The sequence below is a fragment of the Nematostella vectensis genome, chromosome 8 (genome assembly GCF_932526225.1).
Source record: "Nematostella vectensis chromosome 8, jaNemVect1.1, whole genome shotgun sequence".
NCBI classification, from domain to species: domain Eukaryota; kingdom Metazoa; phylum Cnidaria; class Anthozoa; order Actiniaria; family Edwardsiidae; genus Nematostella; species Nematostella vectensis.
This window is the reverse complement of record NC_064041.1, coordinates 14,008,401-14,031,687: the sequence shown is the minus strand read 5'-3', so window position 1 is coordinate 14,031,687 and position 23,287 is coordinate 14,008,401. Positions and strand designations below refer to the sequence as shown.

Sequence of the window (23,287 nt, the reverse complement as noted above, 5' to 3'; positions counted from 1 at the left end):
TTGTCTACAAATAGCACGTCTTTTGCTACCCGGGTACCAGATGATCCGAGCTTCGCGGCGAGAATGACTTGGGCAAAGCGAAAGAGCTCGAATCGTTCTCGCCGCTAAGCTCGGAGCCCGAGCCTCTTGAACCCAGGGAAATATTTTGCGAGCCGAGAGGACTTTCGGCAGACTTTATAAGTTTCCCCTGCACCCCTCTCCCCCCCCCCCCCCCCCCCCCCCCCCCCCCCCCCCCCCCCCCCCCCGGGTACGGGCCTGTAGGTTATGTACGGTTACGCAAAAGTTTGCTCCTTCAAAATGCCTTGGAAAAGTGATTACAGAGTGTCCTGGAATTTTGAGAGTTTGAAATCTTGGGAAACCAGTCGAGGAAATCGTGACTAGAGCAAATCCTCATACAAGATGGCGTAAAATTACCCCAGAATAGAGGTACTCCAAGATTGGAAGTGTTTGCAGGTGTAGGGCAACGCATGCGCTTATTTTAGTCGCGAGAGAAGACGAAAACATACGATACGTCCGCTAGTTGGCTTTATTGGCTTTGTTTGAAGAAGCGTGAAACACGTAGAAGCGCACAGATCTCTACCGATATGTCATTCTCACATATCAAAAAAAAATTAGAACAGTGAAAAGTACGCTCTCTTTTATTATTCCTTTAAACTAGGAATTTGCTCATTTGCATATGAATGTAAAGCTGGCATATTGGATGACATCATTATGTGATTTATGGACATGGCGTTCGATGCGGAAGTAACGGAACGCATTGATAGAAATAGGTCTCTGTGACTTCAAAGAAGTATCGAACTTTTGGAAAAAAGTTATTTTTGCACTCTGTCAAAGAAATCTTTATTTAAAATAGCAAAAGAAACTGTCCCCGTATTCTATTTATTTCAATTAGTTTTTATTCTTGGTGTTCCCCCAAATGTGTCTAAAAGAAGTTTCTGAAACTTCACGCTTTGTGGTGGGTGAAACCCACATTCTTAAGATCTAAATGGAAATGAAAGATTTGTAAACCCTAAGAAAAATGAGGATTGGTTGTCAGCTGATACCACTTATATGAATCAGTTCGGAAACACCTATATCATATGTGCTATATAGCTTATCTTAAAAAAAAATAGAATAAACTTCCAAAAACTTCTTTGATAAACATTTAATTCATTTTTGAAATATATGCACTATATGCAGTACGTCATGTTACGAATAAATGAAAACTACCTGAAAAGATAATAATGAAAGTTCACTAAGGGTTTCCCCCACCTTTCATTATCTAATAGCGGTTTCGGGTATAAATATTTTGACAAACAAATTAAAAACTGAAAAACTGAAGCGTTATTTTCTATTCCCCTTTTATTTCCCCTTTTATTTCTCTTTTTGATAACATATCCATTTTCTTTTTATTTCTATCCTAAAGGGAGAAAAGCAAAGAAAAACTGTCTATCTTTTAACATGCGAGATCTACGGAAAAACAAAATTACGTAATCATTTACGTCACAAAATAAATTGTTTACAACATTGAATGCGCTTTGTTTACCGTTGAAACTGTGCTGGTTCCTTAATTGAATGCCTTATAGATTTGCTAATTATCCAATTTTATTTCCTACTGTCCGGTAAAGGGTATAAAAAGAGAGTCTATTAGTCAGTAAATCACAAAAAAGTTTTCGAAACAAAAACTACGACGACAAATTCAGAGAGAAGGACTTTCAAACGTACACATATCTGGTCAAAATGGTGTTTTCTTTGAATACATTTTCTTCCATCAAGGTATGTAGAATCTGCCGTATCATAGACTACAGATATATGTATGTAGTATTAGATGGCTAAAAAATCAAACGCAACAATTTGGTATTAATAGGATTAGGTTGTACTGGGTTGTACAACAAAAAGCGGTTTTCGTATTGAAATTATATGCCACGTTTTCTCTTAAAAAAAGCTAAATTGATACTCAGATTTTGATTATTTTAATTAACATTAAAAATATATAAAATAGAACCTTTTAAAATTAAGGAAATTTTCAAAAAGATAATTTTATTGAAGAATTTGGTAACCTTACCTTCTCATGATAAGAATAGGTAAGAAAAGAATACTAAAAAATCTGCAGTAAACTTCCACACACACAGCACTATTGTTACACCGAACTCTATCATTTCATAGAACGTCAATTTGCTTATAACTTTTTTATTGACAGATACTCGTGGTACTAATAGTGGTTCTGGTGCAGCTTTGCCACGGAAACCCCGTAGTACAACCAAACCAGGTATCAACTTCTACCAACGACACCATCACCACCCACGACATCCCAAGCGACCAAGACCCAAAAACCATTCTCAAGGTGATCAGCCTCGGGATACATTCGGCTCCTAGTCGCCAAAGCCGAGGAGCCTCCGACGATTGCACGAATGGAACAAAGTACATTTCTGTCCACGGTGGAAAGTACTGGGTTAAGAGAGCAGTGTGTAAGAATGGATGCAAGGAGAAAAAGGTCGCTTACAAACTTGGCGACGGTATTTACGAGTGTGCTGTCGTAACAGCTGACTGCTACTAGGAGAGAAGACCTCTTCCTTTTCAGGAATCGACTACTTGAACGACATCTGAATACAAAATATGATCAACAAAAACTCTGACTGAAATATGGAACTTTTTCGAGCTTTGTATGTGTGGGCACCTCCCTGGTGTACAGTGCAGACATATACATTTTTGTTAACGTAAAAACAAAACGGTGCGCTCTTTTATACTTTATTTTATGTGAATTAAGTATAATAGACAAGTTTTTTTCCGTGTTTTTCATTTTGATGTGTTTATACTTGACAACACTCTCATAGACAAAAGGGTACATTTCTCAGGGATTTCTGCACGTAAAAAACTAATATATTATATGTTATTATATCATATATGCATAGGATATACGATTCTGTAAGGATCAAGTTTATGAGCTCTTGTTATACGAGTTGCACATATTAAAAGAGGAAAAATCTATTTATCAGTAGTTTATCTTGACAAAATAAAGAAATAGAGCATTAAACACTTTTCAGAACCGGCGACTTAGAACACACTAGATAAATATAACAACAAAACTTAACTGTTTTCAAGATAGTGGGTCCCTCTAAACACCCCTGAGTACACCCCGCGTGCTCTCACGGTCAACACAGGTATCCATCCCCTGCCACATTTATAAGGTTTAAGCTTGGTGAAGGCGGTATCCTCGTTTTTAAGAAATGTAGCGCCTTTAGCTGTGTCTGTAACACCTTTGTACCCCGTACCCTCTATTAACACACGGACACGTCACCATCCTCTCCCCAGCCCCTCTCTCCCTGTAAACTCGTGAATTCATAGCTGTTAACTCAACGCATTAGGCGGGTTGTCACAAGATTTTTAGAATGTCCACACATTCTATGTATTCAACCGCATTGGATGAAAAAAAATGGAGATAAACGAGAATTCCTGCAAGTATATGTGATATTCCGTGACCTTAACTATTCTAAGAAGGGGGAAAACGACCAGTGTGATTCTGGTTCCTTATTCGCAGTTCCTTTTTCATAACGCCAGATTTCGTTTTTACGCCCGATTTTGCTTTAACAACGCATCTAAAACAAACTATAAAATTTTGTATGCAAAATTCTAATAAGGATTAGCTGAGCCAGCATGAAATACGGTGGTATTCAAAACAATGGTATAACTAAAAAGACTACAGGCAAGCTGTAGAAACACTAGATGGTCTGCGTAGGCATGGTGTAGACAAGATATGAATCAGCACAAGGTTGAAAAGGTATGTTAAACGCCCCTGTGAAACAAGAGTGGTTGCGCTGACGTTGCGAGCGTTAGCCCTTCGTCGAGGCTAACGCTCGAAACGTCAGCGCAACCACTCACAGCGGCGTTTAACATACCTTTTCAACCTTGTGTTGATTTATACCTGGTATTCAAAACAAAATTGTTTGATATTCAATCAGTTTTGTTCTTGTTACTTGAAATACTTTTACAAGCACCAATGGTAATCTTAACAACAGCCACAATTGATATGAATGCGACTACTAGCACCGCTAGCACGTCCAGCATGTAAAGCTGATAAATTGGCATAGAAAACCCACGAGGCTTGAGATGATCCACGTGACCTAGAGCCTGCACATACTCCACTAGGTCAGCGGCCTCAGCTACTGGCGCACGCAGGCGGCGCTTCATGGCTTTTGAGATTCGGGCGGAGCTTTCTTTGAACCTGGAGTTTACCATAGAAATAAAACTAACGTTAGGTTTTCATTTTGGGGATTTTATACCTTAAAGGCTAATAACACCCGCATGCTGTGGCCTTGCTCCCCCCCCTCCCCCAGTTTTCTTAATGTCTCTTGTATCGTGTCCCCCTCACCCTCAATCATACATAATTATACAATCAAACATCGAAGTTTTACCTTCCTTGTGTTAGCACCCTTTGTAGGGTACTGACAAACTGGTCAGCGGTCATATCGTTCACTTTGATCATCTCAGCAATCCCAATATCCTTCGCAAGCTGCGAGTTATCGAACTGATCACCAAAGATAGGCACGCAGATCATTGGTACGCCGTGATAAGCAGACTCTGCAAGCCCATTGGCTCCCGCGTGGGTGATGAACAGCTTCGTTTTGCTGTGGCCAAGTACGTCATTCTGTGGAAGCCATTTAACTGCTCGCACATTTGGCGGGACGGAATCTTTGGGTAGGCCATCTAACAGAGGTGAAAATATATAAATAATTTTTATTCTGTGAGTACGTACTTTTCTTTTGTCAATAAAACCAATGGGTGTATTTGGTATAACTATATAAACTACAATAACTAGGTAGTATGTGAGGGGTGGGGGAGTCAGGAAAATAAACACAAATTTGAAATGGCATGTTTTACGCAAAAAAAAAACATGAAAATAGAGAGTAGTTTTACTGACTCTCTCTTTGCCCCGACGAAGGGCTAACGCTCGAAACGTCATCGAAACTATTATGTTAATATATTGTTTTGTTGATTTACATCGCTCTATATAGTGTCCGAAGTACGGAAAGGAAGACAAAAAAAACTAGATAAATGTAGAACAAAGCACAAGGCGCAAAACAAGGCGCGAAACAAGGCGCGAAAACCTAGTGCAAACATCGTTCAAAATTGCTGTCGCTCGACTGATCATATGGCCTGACGACAAGAGCTCATTAACCCGTTTATGGACATTCCATCCCACCGGTAGTAACTTACTCAGGTCTAATTTTACGAGTACGTTTTGAGGCATTTGCGAGAAAGCCTTTAGCATCATCAGCATAGTATCGTTGTGCAGCCCTTCAATCATGGAACCAAATGACAGCAGGATCACGCCCTCGTCCCCAGACCTCTGCATGAACGCCTCTAGCTCGGCAGGAAGAGGTTTGGGGGGGCTGGGCAAGAAAAAGCCAACGACCTTCACAACTAAAAGAATTTATAAAAGAAACATGAATATAGATATGAGATATTAGTTTATCTAATATTAGTTTATCGAGTGAAACTCCTTTTTCACTCGATTTGTGAAGCTTAAGAATCCTTGACAAAACTCATTGAATATCCATGATCCTTCGCGATGCTTTAACCCTATTCGACTGGGCTATTTTTTTTCTGTGACTGGGGGGGGGGGGGGGGGGGGCTAAAGGCCACCCAGTCCGTATTTCATGAACCACTTAGGTAATGACCATCACACTTTTTTAGCTATTCTTTCAAATAATGCCTAAATTATCAGATATCAGGTTGAAATTATTTTGCATCATTCAGATATGGCTTCACGATGCAAAAAGGCCATAGAAACGGTTATAATCATTTTTTGTAAGAATTTTCGCCATCTTGGGTCCGCCATATTGGATCCACCTTCTCGTGTTCTTATGATTTTTGCGAACGAAAAAAAAAATCTGGAATTATTTAAAAAAAGTATTTGCAGGCATGTATTACTGCTCATAGTAATGATAAATGCATAATATTAGCTTTTAAAGTGTCATCTAGTAAATATAGTGACATTTCTAACAACAGCTTAGCAAAATTTGCCCATCCCTCCCCCCAAATATCCGAGATAAAAAGACTCTAGCGCTGTTGTGAAACTTGTCACCTAAAAAAACTTATAAAGGCAAAACAAGCATTTAAATCTGAGAAACGGGACCAAAATATGAAAAATTCACTACTTTTGAATTTTATGTGAAAATTATGTGTGACAAACGGTTGCCATGGTAACATGGAGCCTCTCCTCGACATGTCAATGGCATCAAAACGTCCGCAGATAGATTTTAGGAAAAAGTCGCCAAGTTTTAGCCTCTTAGCTGCTTTGGTTCAGAAGTTATAGCAATTTTCCCGGAGGGGGGGGGCTCTTTAAGCCCCCCCAGTCTGAATAGGGTTAATGATATGCCCAAGTATCATCAGTTCACCTTGAACGTTGGAGAACAACTTGCCTCACCCACCCTCCCTTCTTTCTTGATTCCTCGCGTTCGAGGAATCTTTTCTCTTTTTTCTTTGATATGACGCAGCAAGAGGGATGATAAACTATCTCAAACCTGCTTTTTCTATGCAGGCGAAAAAAGTTTTTTCTTAAAGACACTCCAAATTTAAATATTTTTCCACACAAAGCCCCCCACCCCCACCCCCTCATTCACTTACATGGCGGTATGGGCTGCGCATGATCAAGTATAAAGTCACGTGGCATGATGATCAAATCCACGGTAGATAAGCTTTCCTTGACCGACTTCTCGGGACTTATCCCATGCTTCTCCTTGATCAGCTTATACGTTGGGTATATGAACCACTCCATTAAGAAACGGCTACCAAAGTAAAACCCCAAGTTTTTTATCCGCTCAGGCAAGCCCATGTACCTTGTAAGACCCGACATCAGCTGCGGGACGTACGCGGGTATCGTGTCAATCCCGAAGGCCAGCATCGTAAAAGTGCTCAACGGACCCATATTTATAATAATATGAGTGAGATTAAACTTGTTCGCTACTAGGGTAGAGCAGAGATACAACGAGTCCCCAACCAACACATCGGACGTCCCGACTTCTCTCATCATGGAAGAGCTGTTTAGAAAGCTGTCGCAGTAGATTTTCTGAAGGCTGACGAGTCCTTCGAATTCTTCATTGGCGGATGTTGTTCCTTTGGAGCTTGCTATGGCTCTGAGATTCCCCAGGAAAGATTCTCGAAGGCCTTGTGGAACATGGAAAGCCTTGACGTTCGGTTTACCGATAGCGTAGTCTGCTTCCTCGCCCACATAGACCGACGCCTAAATAATGGACAGAAAACAAGTGACTAGCGAAAAAATAATATTTGCCGACTTCCGACATTGGATTTCTCCCCGTATTTTTACGCTTTACTGTTTACTTACACCGGTCAATCTACTTAAATTCAGGCATTTCAGAATATGCACTATGTATTTCCTGTTGCATCAACTTTTCTGTCAATTATTAATACATAACTAATCTTTTGTATCAATAAATGATTAATTACTAATCGATTCTAAAAAAAATGATTAATTTAGTTTAAACATAAAATCTGGTCAAATGCGAACACTAACTTAGATTTACCGACTGCCGACAAAGACCGATAATTCTTACCGACTTACCGACAAATTATGGAAATTTTAACTGACTACCGACTCCCACACGTTTATAAAAAAAACGCGGGGGGTCCTTTGGGGGGTGGCGGTACTACCCAGGCTCGATTCAAGCTAGCTCACAGGGAGCCCGAGCTCACAGTTCGTGGTTCTTGATATCGTTTGCGGAGGTGAAGCTTCATGAGGAATTTTTGGTTAAATATGATTACTTGACAGCTGGTCGAGTTTTCTTGTATATTTATTGTGGTTTTCCTACAAAATCTAACGATCTGCGATCTTCGGCTCCATGTGGTTAGATCAATCAATCAATCTTTGTTCAATTTATTTACTCTCCTTTTTTAATTAAATGGACAAGGATATATATATATATATATTTGGTATTGTATGTTTACTTATAAAAACTAAATAGGTTACGATTCATGAAATGCCTAGCGTAACGATAAGTTACTTATATTCTTGTTCATTTATAATTAAAAAATAATACAAATTTACGAAAACTCAACAAGCTTTCAAGTCTGTGAAGTTAGTTACGATAAACAGATGAAGAAAATGCCTAGTGTCTAAGGTAAAGATAATTTTTCTAGTTAGACACTAGTCCTATTTTGTGCCACATTTGGTATTTACGGTAAATACATCCTCACATTATTAGGACTATATAACGCGTTATATTATTTTTTCACCACAAAATTTAACCGTCTTCTAGAAATATCAAATTTTCGTAAAAGTCAAATAGATACTCACGCATCCTTCTTGCTTAGAATACAAAATAACGAGTCATTTTTAAAAGAGGATATACGCTAAAGGCAACAAAATAAAATGCCTCTTATTTACCTTGTGCCCTCTTGACGCCAGTTCCTCTGCTAACTTTGACATGACCAGGTAATGACTTCTTCCGAATTGCGGCATCATCGCTATCTTAATCCCTGAGCATTCACACGCTAGCACGGAGAATAACAGCACCGTACAGGCTGCGAGTCCCATAGCTTAACGGGGCGAAAATTGCCGAGTTGGCGAAACTAAACTAAAAATAAGGTGATATTCATTATTCTTGGAGCAATTATGCAAGAATAAATCCAACAACAAACAAACGAGAACAACGCTGCAAATTGCATTCAAAATGCAAATTAAAGATGTAGAGCTCGTACCGTAAAGAACTCTCTATGTTTGCTCTTATCCGACGGACCTATTTTAGTTTGGATAGAACATTCTTTCTCGAAGAAACATAGACGAGTTACACCGTTAAGTGACGCCTCTTCAACAATATACTAAATGCGCAATTAGATCAGCAGGGAGTAACAATACATCCATCGAAGCGAGTAATCCAATCAAAGCCACTGTGACCTGTAACGCAAGCCAGTTACTGCCACTAGCCTATTTTTTCTAGGCGAAAACGGTAGATTGTACAGGACCCGAAATGATCCCCAAAAGTACCCCAAATGATCCTTGGACCCGAAACGATTACCGAGGAGTCCCCGAAATCAACCCCAAGGAATTGCGGTAATGGACAAAGGGAAAGCAGAAAAAATACTTGCAATTCTTGAAGCATAATTAAGGGTTAACAGCGACTCAATTTCTAAACAACGTGACTTATTAAATTCCAATACAATACTTCTATTTATTACATTGGCCGGCGTTAAACACATAAACAGAGTCCAAAACAAATACACAACTTTCAATTGATACTGAAAGGAATACAGCGCTTTCCTCAGATCAACCAAACTCTCGACCTTCCATCACACTCTAAACATTTTGCGGTTCCGACACATGACTCTCATTTCCGGTAAACATCACCCCTAAAAATTAATATTCATTTGACAACCAAACATGTATTTCACCACGAAATTCTTGTTTACACGAGCGAATATTTACCGACACGTTATATTTAGGCAGCCGGTTTGGCCGAGAAGATGGAATGACAAAAGCACAATGAGTAATACACTCGAATAACCCTTCTACTACCGATGCAAAATATCAAGAGGATGTGGCATTTGTTGAAAGCAATATTATGTGAGTTTTTAATTTCCTCATGTAGTCGTGCGTACACCCCGGCATGATCTTATGATAGGATAGGTCTTTCATACGCCGAATACAAACATGCAAAAAAATAACCTTAACACATTTGCTTCCTATGAAAAGCAGCATGTCCTATCCTTTCTTTTTGGCTTGTTATCTAAAAATGATTTATCCACACCGTGTTCTTCAAATTACTATCACAGGAATTGTTAGTTGACCCCAATTTCTGACTCAACCACTGTATCCCCCGCAGTCGTGTATTAATATCTTAATACTATAGTTTTAGTTAATGTAAATTTCCTTTTAATAACACAAATAAAGCTAAATGTTTCATATGTTTTTAAAACTGAAAGCCAATCCTTACACATTCCTTTTGTTGTTCATTACTGCAATTCCTTGGGGTTCATTTCGGGGACTCTTGGGGATCGTTTCGGGTCCTGGGATCATTTCGGGTCCTGTACAGCCCGACAGTCGGGAAAGGCTGGGTAGACTAAATGCCTTTGCCTCTCGCTCTTTATCGAATTCATAGTGTACTCAATGGACAGAGAACGTAAAAAATACAGCATAACTCAACACAGATATTGCGTCCCCATTCTCAACTAAACTAGATATTCTAAGTGTTTGTTTTTTTTTTGCTACCAAAATAGCGAAATTATAGTGTACTCAAAGAACAGAAAACATTAAATATACAGCATAACTAACCACAGAATTGCTTGCCCTTTCTAAACTAGACAATATAAGAGTGTAAGCACGGTCTACATGAGGGTCTAGGTATCTCTAACCTACATGTCTAGTCTACATGTGCAAGGTTGTCTACATGAGGGTCTAGGTATCTCTAACCTACATGTCTAGTCTACATGTGCAAGGTTGTCTACATGAGGGTCTAGGTATCTCTAACCTACATGTCTAGTCTACATGTGGAAGGTTGTCTACATGAGGGTCTAGGTATCTCTAACCTACATGTCTAGTCTACATGTGGAAGGTTGTCTAGTAACAGGGTCTGGAGGGGGGGGATGTCATGTAAGAATTATCGGTCTTTGTCGCTAGTCGGTGAATCTCAGCTAGTATTCGCTTTTGTACTAGATTTAACGTATAAACAAGATTAAACTTTATTTAGGATTGATTAGTAATTTATAACTTATTGATAATTAATTTAATTATGGGTTAATAATTGACGGAAAAGTTGATGCAACAGAAAATACATAGTGCGGATTCTGAAATGGCCAAATTTAATTGAATGACGATGGAAGTAAAGAGTAAAAATACCGGTAATATAATGTCGGTAGTCGGCAAAAAAAAATTTGTCGCTAGTCACTAGTTTTTTTTCATGTTTTGTCGGTAGTCAGTTACTTTTTAAGCCGTTTATCGCTGGTCGGTTAACTCCATCCAGACCCTGTAGTAAACTAGTCCCCCCGTAAAGCAGAGTTTACCGGCTTTTTAACTAGAGGGGTCTCACACCAGACTCGTACCCAGTCAAAAAAGGGGAATGAAGGGATTGGGAACGAGTCTGGATCGGCGCGCAAAGGATTGTGGGGCGTACGTGATCCCCATAATCCTTTGCGAGCACCGCTCTTTTTCTTTTGAGCGACTGGGTACAAGTCTGGTCTCACTCTGGTGGATCATCTCATCCAACATGGATGACGTCGGAACAGGAATGTGTTAGTTAGAAATGCTTCGACCACACCAATGTGCTATCTTTTATGGGTCAAAATCGCTGTGACCACACACAAAGTTATTCCTTATGGATAAAATTGATTTTACCGTGTCGATCACCCCCTTCTGTTTTTTTTTTTTTTTTTTAATGGGAATCCCCCGTCTTCCCCGAGTGGTTTTGCCTAATACTTGTTTAGTCCAGACCTGGGACTCTCTTTGCGCTCGACATTCTGGCTCGCGTGAAAGAGGGTCCAGTATTTATTGCATGCGCATGCGCGAAAATACACCGCATATATGCGGTGTGGCCTGGTTGCTTAGTTCAAGATGGCTGCGAAAGGAACGAACGAGGGTTTATTTCAGAAATAATACGCTGATTTTGGTCGTGGATAAATACTTAATTGTCAATCTTTTCTGAGAACAGGACAGATGATAATAAGAGTCTGGGAAATATATATCAATCAAAGAGCTTTTCCGTTTTCGTTATTTTCACGCGCGCTTTAGGCAATAGCGTCATTTCAAACGAGCGCGCGCTTTTTTGGAATTTGATTTTCAATCATATTTTATCGCGTTTTTATAGAAAACAAATTCCAAGCAGCTCGCTCATATTCCTTCACATGTACAAAACATTTTTTTTCAACTTAGCGATGATCGATTTTCGAAGCTCTGCACTCGACGAGGTCTAGCGGGAATCGACCCTCCTTAGGCACGTCCGTTAATGCGCGCGCTCGTATTTCAACTTTTGCCGTGAAGATCGCTGATTGGTACATGTTTGCGCACGCGCATTCAATAAGGGCCCCCAATAAATAGTGGACCCTCTTTCACGCGAGCCAGAATGTCGGGCGCAAAGAGAGTCTCAGGTCTGGACTAATACTTGTTATCCTTGGGTAATTTTGCTTAAGTTTCTTAACCCTATTCAGACTCGGCTTTTTTGAGCTGTCTGTGACTGGGGGGGAGGGGGTTGAAAGGGCCCCCCTCCCTATTTTATTAACCGCTTAGGCGGTTATTACTGTTATAGTAACGATAAATGCATAATATTAGCTTTTAAGACCAGCGGTCTGAGTTCGTCGAGATTTCTCGGAAAAATGATGTTTGGGCGCCCTAGCTCAAAACTAAACTGGTAATAGGTATGGTTGACCTCAGTATACTGTGAAAGTTTGAAGCAATTTGGATGAATATTTTTGGCGATAGAAGCCGAAAAGTAATTTTTCGTCTCCCGCACCCGGATTTGAGACAATTTCGTGGTTGTTAGAAAAAGACTAAAAACCGGTTCGCAACGCGTGATAAAACATTTGAAGCTTATATAAACCTAAAGAATAGATAATAAGGATTTCCCAGGCTGAAAGATAAGCTGTTCTGTCAGCACCTTATTATTTTACGCGATTTTATTTTATTTTATGTTTTTAGATGACTTTGAAAAGCCTTGAAATGATCGTGTAATATCGCCGATGAGATGTGGATTTGGCAAAAATGATTGCATTCATCGAAAAGAACATCATTTCTACTTTTGATATGTGAAATAAAATTTAGGGGCAAATAAAATCCGACTTTTTTACAAGCCGAAATATGACCCCCACTTGACCCTAATTATAAACAAATGCCGACTACTGTATCGGGTTTTCCGCATTTAAACAACGCTTTCAAATCTCCAGAAAAACAAGAAAGAGCGCTCAAATCAAAAGAAATATACTGTCGGCAATACTAAAATTTAATGGTAATAATTTCATAGCATTTATTGCATTAAATTGCGATTTTTAGGCTCGCGTGATACTATTTTGTTTGCTGCCATGCATACGTAATTAAAGCGTGACAAACAAAGCGACAAGCATAAAATACCTCACCATGACTGCAATAAGACTTTTCTGATAATTACTTATTAAAAAGAAAAACGTCCAAAAGAAGAAAATGAGAGAAAATGTTTTTATTTAATTAACAAGCGATACTGACATAATTTTGTACAGTTTTAAATTGTAATTAAACAAAAAGCTTGATCAAATTGTCAAAATTTGCTTTTTTTCAAAGCCTTTGTTCAACTACAAATTTGATCAAATAAAAATACAAATTATACAAGAACGCTGAGACATTTGCGATATTGAGGCCTCTCACCGTAAGCTGTTTTCCTTTTTAGTAAAAGAGAGTATTGAAGTGTAAAAACTTACTCTGGTCTTCACAACAGAACACAGGATTACCGACTCAGAAATCTATTTCATGTAACCATGAAAAAAAATATAATCGGGACCCAAGAAATCGTGGATTTATTTTGCGCAACTACATCTTCGAATAACATCCTATAGCGTGGCTACAAAAGAAGCTTTGCGTCGGGTTGCTCCGGGCACTTGAAGCTCCAGCTCTTTGCAGATAGTGGGAAGGGTGGCCACTGAAAGAAAGGTGAGCCTGGACCTGGAGTACAAGTGGCACAAGTCGATGCCGTTCGCTTCTATTGGGTGATTTAGTTGGCATTCATCTAGGATGGCAGCTCTCGTACGGAAGTAGGCGGCTGCCTCCTCCGCAGCCTCTACTGCCTCCGCACCCTGTGTTATTTTCGGAAATAATACACCTGTACATGGCCCGGTAATAGGAACTCGCTGATTTAATCGGCGTTCCCCTGTATAGAGATGCAGCTTGTTGATTCTACTTCATTCCCAATTAATGGTACGCCCCCCTCCTCCCCCCCGACTACTTTTTGGTGGTAGCCAAGCTTGCCGGGAAGGGGGACTCCGATAAAAACAGACGGGGGTGATCGTCGGCAAAATTGATTGTAACCCGTTAGGGATGGCACTTTAGGCGTGGTCAACAGAAATTATTTCCTCTAAGAGATGGAAAATTGGGTGAGGTCGAAGGAATTTTTGCCCCTAAGGGATAGCAGAATCGAAAAAAAAAAACCCGTTTAACACCCCCTTAGGAATAGCAATTAATCGAAGTTTATACCCTAAGAGATAACAGAATGGGAAAAAAAACGTTTAACACCCACTTAGGAATAGCAGTTGGACGAATTTTACACCCTAAGAGATAGCAAAATCTGAAAAATCCTCCAACACCCCCTAAGAGATGGCAGTTGGTAGAAATTTTATACCCTAAAAGATATGACGATTACCCCCGTCTACATTTTTAGAGAGTACCCCCCCCCCCCCCCGGGCAAAGATATGCATTCCCCTTCTTTGTCAAACTCGCATTTGCCGTATAGTGTGTGCCGGTCTAACCAAGCCAAGCGTGTATAGCCTTTCACGCACTGGACAGCTGAATAGCTTTGTGGTAGGCTCTTCCTCGTTGCTGACTGCGGGTTCTGGCTCAGCGGCGTTCGCCCTGCGCTCGACAGCACGCTTGATGTCATCGAATTCACCGTCACTGAACGAGCCCGGAAACGTTGAAATCGATTGGTCAGGATGCGGCTTGAAGGCTCTCTCTCCTCTTCCCCTCCCACTCCCCTCGTTTTTCATTTTTGCTCAAATCCAAGATGGTGGCTATAATACACCGGGTAAACGCCCCCCCTCCCTTATTGAAGGCTTTTCAAATATTATTCTTTTTCCAAATGGTACCTATGGTTGAGCAAGCCACACCTCCCCCCTCCTCAGTCCTCTGGTCCTATGATCTCCTGCCTGAGACTTTGTCAAAGTAAAGAAGCGCTTATAGAAAGTAATTACCTGCTTGCAATAAGCGTTTACTGCACCTTACGCGCAATGATAGAATCCTGCGTTGTCTTGCTTGTAGTATGCCGGTAAAGTTAATAGTGAAAGCGATTTTTTTACTGGTTAACAAACCGATCGATTGGCTAGGACAAAATTTGGACGGCTGTTTATCCCGACCAGACAAATTTTGTCCTCCTAGTGCGATTAGGCCCTAAGTTAACGCGCGAAAAAATGAAAACAGAAAAGTAACCTCAAAATTCACCTAGGGAGCTTTTTTGGACATATGCTCCCTGACAAGAATGGAATTTTTTTGGTAGTATTGAAAACAATAGTAAAAGCATCAACTGTTACTTTTTCTTACTTTCTTTTTATAACTCAATTTACCTGGGAAATGGAAATTGGTTGGTTATATCATAAACAATAGTAGAAAAGCTTCAACTGTTATTTTTACTTGATTTCTTTGAATGAACGCTTGTTGAATAAATTAACTCCTCGAATTTGCATAACAACACGACAGCAGAAGATGGTACGCGTTTCTAGTCCACGAAAGTAGGGAACGAAAGAAAATATTATAATGCTTATAGAACAAGGGATGGATAGAAATAAATATAGGACGATTTAAGAATAACTTTCGTGGGAAAAAGTTTTGTGATGCTCATGAAGCGGAAGAATAAAGAACCGGAAGTTTTTAGTGCCGATAATAATTATCATGCATGGGGATTGTACTTTAAAATGTTATGAAAATATGATCTTGAAAAGCATATAAACATCAGAGAGACAAGAATATTTTATCAAATACCAGTATTTTCAAGAATTATATTGCATCCTTTTTTTTTGGGAGTTTTAATTGTTATTTATAAGTTTTTGGTAGCGAGGCATTAAAAAGTGAGTGTCGGCATTTGTTTATAATTAGGGTCAAGTGGGGGTCATATTTCGGCTTGTAAAAAAGTCGGATTTTATTTGCCCCTAAATTTTATTTCACATATCAAAAGTAGAAATGATGCTCTTTTCGATGAATGCAAACATTTTTGCCAAATCCACATCTCATCGGCGATATTACACGATTATTTCAAGGCTTTTCAAAGTCATCTAAAAACATAAAATAAAATAAAATCGCGTAAAATAATAAGGTGCTGACAGAACAGCTTATCCTTCAGCCTGGGAGTTCCTTATTATCCATTCTTTAGGTTTATATAAGCTGCAGTTGTTTTATCACGCGTTGCAAACCGGTTTTTAGTCTTTTTCTAACAACCACGAAATTGTCTCAAATCCGGGTGCGGGAGACGAAAAATTACTTTTCGGCTTCTATTGCCAAAAATATTTATCCAAATTGCTTCAAACTTTCACAGGATATCATGGTCACCCATACCTATTACCAGTTTAATTTTGAGCTAGGGCACCCAAACTTCATTTTTCCGAGAAATCTCGACGTACTCAGACCGCTGGTCTTAAAGTGTCCATCTTGTAAATAAATCTAGTGAAATTTCAACAGGCCTGTACCGGCTTTGGGAAGTACCCACAACCCAAAAAATTCATAAATTCAAAATAAACACAACAAGATGAAGATACTCAGGCATCAGTCTAAGGGATAAATGGTCTTGCAGATATGCATCCAACCAATGTGTTGGCATATACTCTTAAGCCAAATAATAGCACAGGTTATTTGACAAATCTCAAATCGAACAAGGAGAGAAAAGCAGAATCACCCCTCTCAATAAAACGCTCAAAATACCACACAAGGGAGAGAGATCAGCAAACACAGCTCAAGACACAAATAGATACCTTTATTCTGATCCTCCAGGTACTTTTTCTTGGCCTCAAAACACAATGTCCATTCCTTGAAGGATTGTACAACCACGAAAATATCTTTAAGTATTGCAAAGCATTCTGGGAGATCCAGGGGAAAATTCACGAGGGGAGGGCCACTCAAAACTCCTCTCCCCAAAGTCAGATGGTTTTTATAAGTCTTTTCACCCCGAAGCCAAACGAATCAATTCCAGGTCATACAGACCCAGAATAGCAGTGTAAACAATTTTGGAATCAATTTGGTTTCAGAAAAGACAGCATTTAGGAGAGCTGTGGTGATTCATTAGAAAATTATTTTCTCATCCGGGCAAAGCCAAACAAGAAAAAATCATCATGAATCCACCTTTGCTTGCAAATATCCATAAGCAAAAAACTCAATTATGCCCCAAAAGACTTCATGATGTCCACTCTCCTAATATGCTCATAGCTGTATTTTTGATGAAAAATACAAGCAACCATCAACTTGTGCTGGCTTCAGCACATCGACGAGGGATTAAAAGTGGGGACCGCAAAGCACTGTTGGAAAGCTTGGATACCGCTGACTAGGTGCAGCTGTGTTTGACTTTGACGGGCTGTATAAAACTCAGAATAGGGGGGGAGGTATCTGTTTTTAGTCTGTTTTTTGTAAATTCAGCTCGAAAAAAGCCAGGAGTCAATGGGTTAAAGAGCAAAGTCTACCCACCCCTCCCCCCAAAATATCCGAGGTAAAACAATTCCAGCGCTGTTGTGAATCTTGTCACCTAAACAAACTTATAAAGTCAAAAGAGGCATTTCAATCTGAGAAACAGGACCAAAATATGAAAAATTCACTAATTTTTAGTTTGAGGAACCTGTGTGAAAAAACGGTTGCTATGGTAACAGAAAGCGTCTTGAAAACATGTCAATAGTATCAAAACGTCCGCAGATAGATTTTAGGAAAAGTCACCAAGTTTTAGCCTCTTAGCTTCTATGGTTCAGAAGTTATAGCAATTTTCCCAGAGTGGTTGGGTGGGGGGGGGGGGGGGGGGGGGGTGCTTAAAGAGCTTGAATAGGGTTAATATAATATAGGGTTTATAAGACACAGGGCAGCCGTGGACTCCGTCCTTCTTAGTAACCTTGCTATTATCTGAAGATGATGGTTTGTTATATGAATGAATGTTTGATTTATATATACTTGGATCAAGGCAAGCAAGAAATGCATCATTTAGAAAGCAACAAAAGTTAAGGGAATATTAGAAAAAATACATGAAAAACATTGTATATGTAAATTGTAGGGTAGTGCTAATGATTCCTAGTTTTCGATGTTATGTTTGTAGATAGAAAACATGTCTCATATTATACAGGCAATGAATTTCGGAAAGTATTATACCATACAAGATAACATAAAAGATATGGACGGAATATAAGTTTGTTGACATTTTATTTGGCCCTAAGGCATTCCTTAGATTTTATCTTGCATTTTAAAACTAATTCTTCTTTCCTTCTTACATTAATAGAATCCTTCCCTATTCCACTATTCAGCTATAACAAATGTAAAATACTAGACTAAAAAAAAACTTAAAACAACTACAGTTTTTAGCATCATTTCCACTACCCAGACGACCTAGAAATCAACATTTCTTTAGATAATAGTAATGAAGGGTGACATGTTAATTTCCGTCCGGATTTCCGGTCCAGGGGTAGTGCGCCGGACAGGGTCGAGTGCAGGTCCAGAGGTATCTCGCCCTGTCAGGGTAGGAGCACACGTTGACGTCCTCACAGGGGGCGGGTGGGGCGGGTTTGTCACATTGCCAGGGAGCAAAGGTCTTGATCTTTTCCAGAGGGGTTGGAGTCTTGATCCACTCGATGGCTTGAGATACGGTCACGAAGTAAACGTCTCCTTGGCTCAAGGCTTCTGTAAGGAATCTTTGGTAACCTAGGCGTGACAGATGCATTTTAGTATACTATTTACAAAATGATGACAGAACTATATTGTTGTGTTTGTAAGGGCCTGTGGCCGAGTCGGCCGTTAGTTCCTAAACACGAGTATGTAGGCAGCGTGCAGCGTCCATCTTGCGCAGTCATAGGTATCTTATGGCCGCCAAGAGGGGGGGGGGGGGTCCGCGTGAACCCTACTGTGCCCCTGTGTACGCGCCTGGTTAAGTTCAGTCTTGTGCGAGTTAAGTCTCAATTAAACACTGTTAAACCCCTTCAATATATTCGGGACGGATACAACATGTATCAAGACATGTGTAACGAGACGACTTGAGACTGCTGTGGGGACGGTACCGGGCTTTCTTGTCGTTCGTTACAAGTTCAAACTTTCCTTCCTTCGTTAAGAAGTACGAAACGAGAATTGGTGGCCAAATCCCGATTCTCATGTACCACTTGAAAAGGGACGAGCAACTCCCACTTTTCCACTGTGTCAAGGGTCATTTTCCAATTCTCTACTATCCCGTTTCAGAAGAACCTTAACCGAACGGTTAAATTAACTCTGTCAAGATAAATCGTTTAACTAAACATAACATGCTTTTGACTGTCCATTAACTTCAGGAAGGTCGGCGACTTACTAAAATAAAATATAAGGTTATCCAAGATAACTTTATCCTCTATTGCGTTATTTCCTCCGTGACACATGGGCATTAACGAGAAGATTAACAAGTTTAGAGGAAGATAGAGGGCGCATCGTCGTAGGGTAGTTCTTTACCTTCCAAAGCAAATGGATAACTCAGAAACCAGCTCGCGTGCATGAACATGGGGAAAGGCGCCCTGTTTGAGTTGTAGTGCCGCTCGAAGTTACTCTTGATAAGATTATAGGCGTCGTCGGCTGTGGTCGGAGGGTTACACCCGTCAATCATGTTGCACAACTCGCCATGGAGACCGCGGTAGTCGACCATCGGCACCTCCCACAAACCCGGATACGAACCTGAGATAGATAATGATGAAATTAATACATAGGTGTGTGTTTCCCCACCCCATCCCCTCACCTAAGCATTACTTCTTCCCCTCAGCTTCCTCACCTGTAGGGCATGGTGGAATAACGGACTCTTGTGTACTAGCATACGGCCAGAGATGAAGATTCATATGTCCCCCCATCCAACCCCCCTCCCCCAGAGGTGAGGATTCACCCCCCCCCCCCCCTCAATCCTTACCATTACCTCTCCCCCACACCCCCTTCCCCTCAGCTTCCTCACCTGTGGGGCATAGATAATGCACTCTTGTGCACTGGCATAGTCCAGCGTGTACGGCCAGAAAGGAGGATTTATCTGTCCCCCCCTCCCCCCACCCCCTATCCTTACCATTATCTCCCCCCCCCTGCCCCACAGTTTTCTCACCTGTGGGGCATGTCGGAATAACGCACTTTTGTGTACTGGCATAGCCCAGCGTGTACGGACAGAAAGGAGGATTCATCTGCAACCCCCCCCCCCCCCCCAGTCCTTACCATTACCTTCCCCCTTCTCTCTCGGTTTCCTCACCTGTGGGGCATGGCAGAATAACGCACTCTTGTGTACTAGCATAGTCCAGCGAGTACGGCCAGAAAGGAGGATTCATCTGTCCCCACCACCCATCCTTACCATTATCCCCCCCCCCCCTTTCCATATCGGTTTTCTCACCTGTGGGGCATGGCGGAATAACGCACTCTTGTGTACTGGCATATTCCAGAGTGTACGGCCAGAGAGGAGGATTGTTCTGCTTGGTCGGCATGGACGTCTCATAGGTGAACTTGTTGTCATGAAGAGCCTTAAACTCGTTGTCTCCACCGATCTGTAAAAAAGGAGCCCGGAATCCCTTCACATCCTCCGCGTTCACGCCGCCAAATTTTCTTAAGACCTCTCTCATGCCAGCAGCCTCGTCAGTCCATTGCTTGACAGTGGCGTTTTTCCACCACGGGATGGGTAATCGATGGGAAATACTGTGGTCTGCTATCTCGTGACGCTCGTGATACAGAGCCTGTAACAATTGGTACTGAGTGTACTCATGGGAGACGAAGAACGTCGCTCTGATATCGCAGCCATTCGGGTTCTTCTTGCCGTTGAATATCTTCTGGTAGACGGGGTATACTTGCCCGTTGATGGCGTCGTCGAACGTTAGCATGATCATTTGTGGGATTTCTTTGGGGTTTAGCCCGCCAGGGACTAATGCGCCGCTGCAGAAGCAGTTTGGAAGCTTGCAAACGTCTGGGTGACACCGCTCAGCGCCATAACTGAGCGCTACACACGACAAAACTACGAATAGGTGCTGTAAGCCAGACAAGACCATCTTGACTCAAAAGACTGCGATCTCTGTTCTCCCTCGACAGTATTTAAGCCCATCTATAAATGCGCAAGGGCTTGTTTTTTCCGGGTGGTTAAGTATTGGCTAATATCCAATTACATTATGTTTTCAGATCCTTTGTCATAATACCGGGAATTTCTTTTCTTGTGTTGATTATGATTGAATCTCGTGATTCTCGTATTTTCCGGCTTCTCTTTGAAAAATAGAAATAGACAATGAAATGTCATACAATCTGCTAAAGCACCATCAGCATTTCTCTGATACGGAAATATTCAGTGTCACACTCTGTTGACCTTCATTTAGAGTATTTCGAATAATATTTTTCCGCATACAAATCACGGTTGAGTGCTTACAAGTCGCAGCTTAACACAGGTGGCCCGGTGTGTTGTCACAGGTGGCGTGCTCTAGGTCACAAGAAGGTGGGCACACAGGCAGCCCAAAACTAAAAACTACGTACTTCAATCCGATTAGTCCTAGTGACGGCTGGTAAAAGAGCCTAGATAGGAGGCGGTTAAAGAGTATTCAGCTTTTGTGGAAAGGACTCGATTCCCAGTTGAGACTTGGGGAGTATCTTTCTGTTTCTCGACAATTCGACTTATAATATGAGCTTACAAGAAGCTTACCTATACTAGAAGTTCTCGTGGAAAAGTGAAGTGCTCGAGCTCATAGATTGGTTGGTCATTCAATTGCAAGGGTTAAATCAATATCCTTTTAGATTTGTGTGGGGCAGTTCGCACATTTTCCATAAGCCAGGCTAATGCAAGACCCCATTTTCTTTGCAGCCACTGTCTTGGCTGGTCACTAACCCTTTCATTGTTTCTCTGTTTGTTTTATAAGAGAAGTAGAACAAAAACAAATTGCTTGTAGTCTTATTTTATTAAACAAAAGAAATTATTTAATTGAAGCCATTGTATGTCTAGAAAAGGAAAGGTGAAGTCTGATAACCATAATAAACAATCTGATTAGCTGTGGAGGGGATGTGCAGTCATAGATATTATGGAAAGTAAGTATATTTAAAAAAAAGACTGCTTTTTGGTGGTTGAGTGGGAGGGGCACAACCCACGTGCCCACCCCGAGCTGCATGCCTGTACATACCCAGTAAGCTATTTGGGTCTAAGTGGTGGTCATGATAATAGCTACTGAAAAGACTACTGCTCATGTATTAACATATAGTGAACTATACAGAATTTATGATCTCCTGGTTATCCCTAACAATAGCTTCTGCATGTATTCACTGGAGCCCACTGTTTTCTCTGTGTCTTCTCCGTGGCTGTGTTTGCCTTGGTTTAAAATAATGAAGAAATCCATTTTTTATTTTTTTATTTCTTGGGCAATGATTTGCAATCATAGTAGTTCTGGACTGGACATTGCTGTGGAAAATAGACTCAAAATATAAAATACTGCAAACCCAGTATCGAGTAAAATAAAGCAATTTAATGTCTGATATTGGAAGGGCCGAGAAGCGGGGCAGAGAAATAAGATTTTTCGGATTGATTTTACATTTCCCTTTATACGAAAGTCTCATCAAATAACGCAGAGATCTACTGAATGCTTATTATTTACCCGTCATCTTAGGAATTTGGTTGGTTTGTCTTCCATTCATAAAGTTATTTCGCTCAGTTGCATTTATAAACAAAGCCTAACAGCACAAACGCCAGGCAATGGGATTTGGGCTGTTTGAATACCTTTTGCTTTGCCCTTAAGTGAGTGGCTAGTCTGATTATCCGAGTTCTTTTATTATCAAATGACAAACTTCCAAAGCCATGATAAGCAAACCCCGTAAAACATAGGATCATAAGTCGTCATACTTACCAAATAATTCTTTGATATCGCCACCGTATTCGCGGTATAAATCGAAGAAGGAGCTTTCAACATTTTCGGAAACACAAGGTAAGTGCGAAAAATCCTGGTGAATCGCGGACTGCCAAAGGTAGCCCAAATCTTGGTTTCCACAGAGTCCGTCCAAATCGAAGCTTGGAAAGGCAACGCATAGACTACTAATTGACGATGAGGGGAGGGGACGTGAGATTTCGTTTCCAAGATGGCGACGGTTTGTTTCACAGGAAACCCAAATCGACACGATGACGGAAATTAGTGTTTACATTATTATCAACATGACAAATTTGATTTTAGAATTTTGGAGGTTTGGGGAAAGTTATATAACTAAGTTTAAATCGTGGTTGCCAGAAGGTATCCTATGATGGAGTGTTTGCCCGAAACATTCAGTGCCCGTTTCATTCCCGAAACATACCGCTTTTACTCGGTTAGACAACGTGATATACACCGCTTTAGACACCGTAATATACACCGCTTTAGGCACTAAGACGAGGGGATATCAAATACCTATCTCAAATGGAATCGCGCTAGGAGAATCCATGTGTCGTAGCCCGCAGTGCTTCATGGGAAT

General features: G+C 40.7%; 3 protein-coding genes and 2 long non-coding RNA genes across 7 annotated transcripts; 1 reads left to right on the top strand and 4 right to left on the bottom strand.

Moving 5' to 3' along the window:
* Window positions 1–1,368: 1,368 nt before the first annotated feature.
* On the top strand, window positions 1,369–2,966 carry LOC125570166. The gene is made up of 2 exons (XM_048731354.1): window positions 1,369–1,755; window positions 2,180–2,966. The coding sequence occupies exons 1-2, from the start codon at window positions 1,720–1,722 to the stop codon at window positions 2,534–2,536; spliced, it is 393 nt and encodes a 130-aa protein (XP_048587311.1). The 5' UTR covers window positions 1,369–1,719; the 3' UTR covers window positions 2,537–2,966.
* A 956-nt stretch (window positions 2,967–3,922) lies between these two features.
* On the bottom strand, window positions 3,923–8,883 carry LOC5501182 (UDP-glucuronosyltransferase 2B7). 3 transcript variants are annotated; one of them, XM_048731352.1, is made up of 6 exons: window positions 8,698–8,850; window positions 8,384–8,568; window positions 6,607–7,222; window positions 5,194–5,400; window positions 4,392–4,683; window positions 3,923–4,201 (listed from the first exon to the last, which is right to left on the bottom strand). In XM_048731352.1, the coding sequence occupies exons 2-6, from the start codon at window positions 8,531–8,533 to the stop codon at window positions 3,931–3,933; spliced, it is 1,536 nt and encodes a 511-aa protein (XP_048587309.1). In that variant the 5' UTR covers window positions 8,534–8,568; window positions 8,698–8,850; the 3' UTR covers window positions 3,923–3,930. The 3 variants fall into 3 exon arrangements, with proteins under 3 accessions (XP_048587309.1, XP_048587308.1, XP_048587310.1); XM_048731351.1 differs by having other exon boundaries at window positions 8,384–8,573; window positions 8,698–8,847; XM_048731353.1 differs by lacking the exon at window positions 5,194–5,400 and having other exon boundaries at window positions 8,384–8,573; window positions 8,698–8,883.
* Window positions 8,884–10,174: 1,291 nt separating this feature from the next.
* LOC125570169 lies at window positions 10,175–10,573 on the bottom strand. Its single transcript, XR_007312543.1, has 2 exons — window positions 10,522–10,573; window positions 10,175–10,347 (listed from the first exon to the last, which is right to left on the bottom strand). It is a non-coding gene; the product is annotated as an uncharacterized LOC125570169 (long non-coding RNA).
* Window positions 10,574–18,029: 7,456 nt separating this feature from the next.
* Window positions 18,030–21,218, bottom strand: LOC5501184 (chitin deacetylase 7). The gene is made up of 3 exons (XM_001622452.3): window positions 20,220–21,218; window positions 19,313–19,531; window positions 18,030–18,541 (listed from the first exon to the last, which is right to left on the bottom strand). Exons 1-3 carry the CDS (start codon window positions 20,863–20,865, stop codon window positions 18,276–18,278), a joined length of 1,131 nt encoding a protein of 376 aa, XP_001622502.3. The 5' UTR covers window positions 20,866–21,218; the 3' UTR covers window positions 18,030–18,275.
* Window positions 21,219–21,737: 519 nt separating this feature from the next.
* On the bottom strand, window positions 21,738–22,960 carry LOC125570173. The gene is made up of 2 exons (XR_007312550.1): window positions 22,693–22,960; window positions 21,738–22,250 (listed from the first exon to the last, which is right to left on the bottom strand). It is a non-coding gene; the product is annotated as an uncharacterized LOC125570173 (long non-coding RNA).
* Window positions 22,961–23,287: the final 327 nt, after the last annotated feature.